The 6,125-nt window shown below is 65.9% G+C and overlaps 1 protein-coding gene and 1 long non-coding RNA gene across 2 annotated transcripts; both read left to right on the plus strand.

Annotated features, from left to right (window-relative positions):
• Positions 1 to 6: 6 nt before the first annotated feature.
• KLHDC8B (kelch domain containing 8B) lies at positions 7 to 2,710 on the plus strand. The gene is made up of 5 exons (XM_085320454.1): positions 7 to 433; positions 1,203 to 1,367; positions 1,517 to 1,741; positions 1,866 to 1,967; positions 2,263 to 2,710. The coding sequence occupies exons 1-5, from the start codon at positions 61 to 63 to the stop codon at positions 2,457 to 2,459; spliced, it is 1,062 nt and encodes a 353-aa protein (XP_085176580.1). The 5' UTR covers positions 7 to 60; the 3' UTR covers positions 2,460 to 2,710.
• A 1,183-nt stretch (positions 2,711 to 3,893) lies between these two features.
• On the plus strand, positions 3,894 to 4,982 carry LOC146586920 (uncharacterized). The gene is made up of 3 exons (XR_014897742.1): positions 3,894 to 4,056; positions 4,204 to 4,348; positions 4,657 to 4,982. It is a non-coding gene; the product is annotated as an uncharacterized LOC146586920 (long non-coding RNA).
• Positions 4,983 to 6,125: the final 1,143 nt, after the last annotated feature.

A 6,125-nucleotide genomic window follows, 5' to 3' on the forward strand; every position in this document is an offset into this window, starting at 1 on the left:
CCGGATGGACGGCGCGGCGGGGCCCGGGGCCGCGGACCCCCGGGGCGGCTGAGCTGGTCCATGGCCGCGGCCTCCGCCGCCTTCGCGTGGGCCTCCTTCCCCGCCATGCCGACGCGGCGCGTCTACTGCAGCGCCGCGCACCGCGACGGGCAGCTCTTCGTGCTGGGCGGCTGCGGCGGCAGCGGGCGCGCCTTGGGTGCCGCCGAGGTGCTCGACCTCCAGACCCAGCGCTGGACCACACTCCCGCAGTTGCCCACGCCGCGGGCTGGCGCCGCTGCCCTCGCCGTGGGCAAGCAGATCCTCGTGGTGGGCGGCGTGGACGCCTCGCAGAGCCCCCTCGCCTCTGTGGAGGTCTACAACGTGGATGAGGGCAAGTGGGAGAAGAAGGCAGCCCTGGCGCAGCCGTCCATGGGCATCTCCGCTGTCCAGCGAGGTGAGGGGCTGGGACACGGCCTGTGGGGGACGGGGATGCTTGCGGCGGGGTGTGAATCTTGCTGCCACTTGGGACACGGCGCAAGGGCTTTGCCCAGTAGCCCCAGGCCACCCTGTTAATGGGGTGGTCACCCTCCAGCCCAGCTGCCCCTGCCCATTCCAGACTCATAGATGCCCCTTCCCGGGGTGGGGATGGCACTGTGCTGTGGGTGACTTCAGGCCACGTGGCTCCCACAGGTCCTGGGCTATGAGACCTGCTCCGCCTGGGATCCGACCTGGCAGAACCCCTGCTCCGCTGAGCACCCAGCCGGTCCAGGGCCAAGGATGCTGCTGCTCAAACTTTGCCGAGCAGCCTCTGAGCCTCGGCGCAGCAGCGCCTGGCTGCCGGCTGCACAGCGCGGAGCCGGGCTGGCCCTGTGCAGCGTCCCCCCATCTGCTCCGCCGGCCGGGGACGCCACAGCCCCGGGTGGGTGGGCGAGGAGGGGAGAGGGCCCGCGGCCGCGGCGGGAGCCGGCGCGGGGTGCCAGCCGGCGCGGGGCGAAGTGGAAGCAGCATTTGGCAGCATGGCTGTGTTGCCATGGTGTCTCCAGGGAGATGGTGCTGGCTGAGTCTAATCAGAGCCGGTGGCCTTGTGCTCCCTGGTGCTTCCTGCCCGCGGGCAGCCGGGGCTGCGGCGGGGTGAGGCCGCCCACCGCCGGGCATCCTGCGCCGGCCCTGCCCGGCTGCACCCGCGAACGCCCCTGCCCACCTCGCCGCTGCCTGCTTTGCAGACGGCGCCGTCTACGCGCTGGGCGGGATGGGTGCGGACACGGCCCCGCAGGCGCTGGTCCGCGTGTACGAGCCGGCCAAGGACCGCTGGCAGCCCCTGCCCTCCATGCCCACCCCCTGCTACGGGGCCTCCGCCTTCCTGCAGGGCAACAAGATCTTCGTCTTGGGTAGGTGCCGCGGGGAGGGCGGCGCGGCCAGCGCAGGGCCCCCAGCCCGGCGTTGCAGCCGGCGGGCCCCATCCTGCCCGCCGAGCCCTCCCGGCGGGCGCCGGGGGCCACGTGTGCGCCGGCCGCCGCAGCGTCTCCTCTCCGCGCAGGGGGCCGGCAGGGCAAGCTGCCCGTCACCGCCTTCGAGGCCTTCGACCTGGAGACGCGGAGCTGGACGCGCTACCCCAGCGTGCCCAGCCGCCGCGCCTTCGCCGGCTGCGCCATGGCCGAGGGGGTCGTCTTCAGCCTGGGGGGCCTGCAGCAGCCGGGGCCCCACAACTTCTACTCCCGGCCCCACTTCGTCAACACCGTGGAGATGTTCGACCCCGCGCAGGGTGAGTGCTCGTCCGGGCGCTGGGAGACGCGCCCCTGGCCTCGGGACCCGGCGTGCCCGTGCCGGCAGCCGCAGGCGAGCCCCGGGGCCGGCGGGGCGATGCTCGAGCGCTCTCCCCTCCCCAGGCGCCTGGAGCAAGCCGAGCCGCGCCGTCCGCATGAGGGAGAAGAGAGCCGACTTCGTGGCCGGCTGCCTCGGAGGAAGAGTGGTGGCCGTGGGCGGCCTCGGTAATGCCCGGGGAGCGGGCGCGTGTCCGGCCGCCGGTGCCGACCGGGCAGGCGGGAGCCTCCTCTTTGGAGAGGGGAACGAGCTCTGCGAACGGAGGGGAAGATCGATCCGGTTCGGTTCCCGTCCCCGTTTTTGTCACCCAGCGGTTCGGCCGCGGCTGGGTGCTGGGGACCGCGCGGCACCCAGACTCCCTTCGTCCGTCGCCTCCCCGCCTGCTCCGCGGCGCCATGCCGTGGGAAGCCGCGCCGTCGGCAGGGGTGCCGGGGCCGCTGAGGCCGTCCGCTCTCTTTGCAGGCAACCAGTCGTGCCCGCTGGACTCGGCCGAAGGCTTCAGCCTCTCGCGCAAGAAGTGGGAGCCGCTGCCGCCCATGCCCACCGGCCGCTGCTCCTGCTCCAGCTGCCCGGCGCCCGGCCTCCTCTTCGTCATCGGCGGCGTGGCCCAGGGCCCCAGCGGCGCCGTGGAGGCCCTGCGCCTGCGCGAGGCGCCCTGAGCGGGCGCCCCGGGGACCGGCCCCAGCGGAGCACCAAGTGCCTCAAGTCGGGGACAGGGTGGGCTGGCTCGCGGGAGCCGCCGCGGAGGCGGCGCCGGCGCCGGCGGGGCCGCGCCGTGCGTGTAGCCGTGCGTGCCGTGTCGTCGTAGACCCAGTCGGTGTCTCATGTAGCGCAGAGGTGCCCTGTAGCTCAGTGCCTAGGAGGTGACGTAGCGCCTCGAATAAACGCAACGCGTGCCGTTGTACCGCGCCGCCGTCGTGTGCTCCCTGGGCTTCCCCGGCAGCGCCAGCGCCGCAGCCCCTGCTGCGGGCGAGGAGGGCAGTGCGGGGCGCATGGGGGGCAGGAGAAGTCCCCGCGTCCGAGCGGGAGCGGTTGGGGATGGGAGGCAGCGGGGAGGGCGCAGCGCCCGCAGGGCCCCGGGGCGCTGCCGCCGCCGCTCGCTCGCTGCAGAGTCGCTCGGAGCCCAGAGCCGCCGGGGCGCGGGCGCAGGCAAGCGCTCCGTCTTTTAATGACGAGACGGGAGGAAGATCTCCCCAGTCCGGGTAAATATCAATGCCTGACCTTTCGGAAAAGGCAGCCGGCGCGATCCCCGGGCGGGCGGCGAGGACGGCGAGGCGGGAAGCCCAATTAGAGCCGCGTGCGGCATTAGCTAGAGCGCTGCCGGAGCCGGCGGCTGCGGCTGCTGTGGGCGTCACGCGGGAAAAGTTGGAAACGGCTCAGGCAAGAGAAAGTCCGAGGCCTGAAACGCCTCCTGCGCGTCAGCGGGGTGAACTTCTGGAGACGCTTAGGTGAGGGGGGAGCCGGGGGGCGGAGGCGCCGCGATGCTGCCCCGCCGTGCCCTCCCGGCCGCTCGCCCGCCTTTCCGGAGCAATATCCTCGGACGCCCGGGCTCCGACCTCGGCCAAGTCGGCCTTGCGCCTGCCTCTGGAGTTGCTATAGAAACTGCCGTGTGCCGGAGCGAAGCGCCGACGGGGAGCCCCGAATCCGCAGCCCAGCGCTAGCCGGCAGCCAGGCTGGCTCGCAGGGCCGGCGGTGTGCTGGCGAGCCCCGAGGCCGGGCGGAGGGACGCCGCGGGGCTGCAGGACCCTCTCCGTCCCGGAAAGCCGGGAGCTGACCAGCCTCGGCCACGCTCTCCTCGTCCCTCCGCCAGGCTGCCCGCCGGAGCGATGCTACGTCCCGCCGGAGCGATGCTACGTCCCGCCGGAGCGATGCTATGTCCCGCCGGCGTTCCCGGCCCGGCGCGGGAGAACCTCCTCCCCAGGCAGTGCCGGAGCCAGCCCCGCGGAGCCTGCGGGCACGTCCACCAGCCGCTCGGCCGTTTCGAGCCCGTTTTTTCGCGGGGAGGCACGGACACGGCGCTAAGGGCTGCAGCGGGGCGTTGCTGCAGTACGGCGGTTTAGTGTCGGAGCAGCATGTTCACGCTCCGAATCCAGGTGGCTTTAAGCAGCTTAGTTTTCAGCATCGCTCGCTTGTTCGTTAGCAGAAATTAGGAATGGGACTCGGAGCTTCTAATGAGCGCTCAAGCCATGACAGCGGCAACCGGTGAGCAGAGATAGCGAGGGGAAGATTCATCGCTACGTAAAGATTCACTATCACGTAAGGACACGTGCCGTAGCTACGCTAAAACAGTAGCTCACGGGGTGACCCTGCTTTTCTGGGATTAGGCTATGGAAGCGAGCAGAAAGAATCTCTGACTTTTCCTAAAAGTTTGGTTTTCTCATTCTTTTCTATCTCTCCTTTTAGATGCAGGACCAAAATCTTGCCCAAATGAGGGGAAGGGAGAGGCTGGAGGGGTAGCCAAGGAGAAATCTTCAGTCAAAAGGCAAAATAAATCGCGATGGCCTTGAACGTGCTTGGAGACTGACACAGCGCCGGCTGAAGAGTTCCTGTGAGTTTCCAACGAAATCATGTGCAGAGAAAAAAAAGTTAAGGAACATGTGCAAAATATATTGTTGTCTATCTCCTGGCATGTTATTCTAATTTCTACCAAAAGAAAAGCTTCAAGTGCCTGGCCACACTCCCTGATGCTAGAAGCACAGTCTGTTACTTCAGATATAAGTAGTGCTACAAGCCAGTGCCTGGCAACATCGCTAATCTCAGAGGAGCCGCGTTACGGATGAGGGAGGGAGGGCGACTGGAACAGCAGTTAGCTGTCAAACCCATGATTAAAAAAATATGTTTCCTCATAGTTCTCAGGGGAGATGGAAATGCAAAATCGCATTTATCATATTCCACAAAGTCGGTAGACGCTGAAACTGGAAAGCTCCAGACGCGTCAGAAATACGAATAGCTCCGCATAATAACTAAAATAATGCACTGAGCATGCACCAACCTTATCTCCGGCACACAAAACGCCGGAAAATCCAATCCTAATAGCAGTGGAAAGGTCGCAAGTGAATTCAGGGACCTACGAGCTCTTGAGAAGAGAGCTCCAGACAACCTTTGCAGTCAGGGGACGTTCGGATGAGGCAGACAGCCGCGTGTGAGGCAGTGCCACGTACGCCCCACGGCGCGGGGCACGGCCCGGGCCGCACAGCGGTCTGTACTGCAGTCCTGGAGCGAGAACCCGATCCTCCGCCGAAGTCTTGGAGAATCTGAACCCTCATCTGGTCTGAGAGCGCAGAAACCACCTGGATACATCCGAGCTATTTACATCAGACTTCGCACTGCTGTTTACAAGCAAAAACAATACAGCAATGTCACTCTGCAAAGTTTCTTAAGGGTAAAAGTCCAGATTTCTTTTTTTCTTTTAGCAAAAGCTTTGTTTCTGCTGTATTTGCTAAAGAAACCAGATATATACATCAAGCAGGGCATTAGTTTGGCACCGCTGAGCTTCAGGCTTTTCACTCGGAAATGAGCTTGCCGGGCAAAAAGAGCAGACAGGAAATGTGCGCAATTTCTCAAATATATCTATGAATTTATATCAGCCTTATTAGTAGTGTTTTTGTGCTTACAGTGTTTCTTCAGAACCAGCAACCATTTTAACCAGCATTAAAACTACTTTGAATTCAGGAGAGAAGAAAAAAGGCAAATAGCAGTGCACCCTTTTCCCATTCCCGAAAAACGGCAGGACACAAAACACAACCCTATTTTAAAATCTTTCCCTAGGGAGTGTTTAGACCATGGGTTATTTTTGTCATACCTCTAACGGGCAGAGCGAAACCCCTGGGCCTTTCCGAGAGCAGCGTCTCCGCGAGGGAGCTCGCGGCCCCCGGCGCAGAGCAAAGCGGCTCCCGCGGCCCCGGCCCCGCTGGCAGGCCCATCCCGGGAGCGCCGCGGGAAGCGGCTCGGCGAGGGGGCGGCGAGCGGGGCCGAGCACCGTCCTGCCGCCCCGGGGAGTCCCGGGGAGAGCCGGGAGCAGGGTGCGATCCCGGGGGGCAGGGGGGCAGCCCCGGGTGCGATGCTGGGCCAGGGCGCCATCCTGGGGGACCCCAGCCCCACGGGTGACCCCAGCCCCCCAGCCCCACATGTGACCCCAGGACCCTCGGCCCCACAGGTGACCCTCGGCCCCCCAACCCCACGTGTGGCCCCAGGCTCCCAGCCCCATGTGTGACCTCAGACCCCCAGCCCCATGTGTGACCCCAGGACCCTCAGCCCCACAGGTGACCCTCAGCCCCCCAACCCCACATGTGGCCCCAGGCTCCCAGCCCCATGTGTGACCCCAG

Source organism: Rhea americana, unplaced genomic scaffold (assembly GCF_003343005.1).
Source record: "Rhea americana isolate MKP2758 unplaced genomic scaffold, rheAme1 scaffold_639, whole genome shotgun sequence".
NCBI classification, from domain to species: Eukaryota; Metazoa; Chordata; class Aves; order Rheiformes; family Rheidae; genus Rhea; species Rhea americana.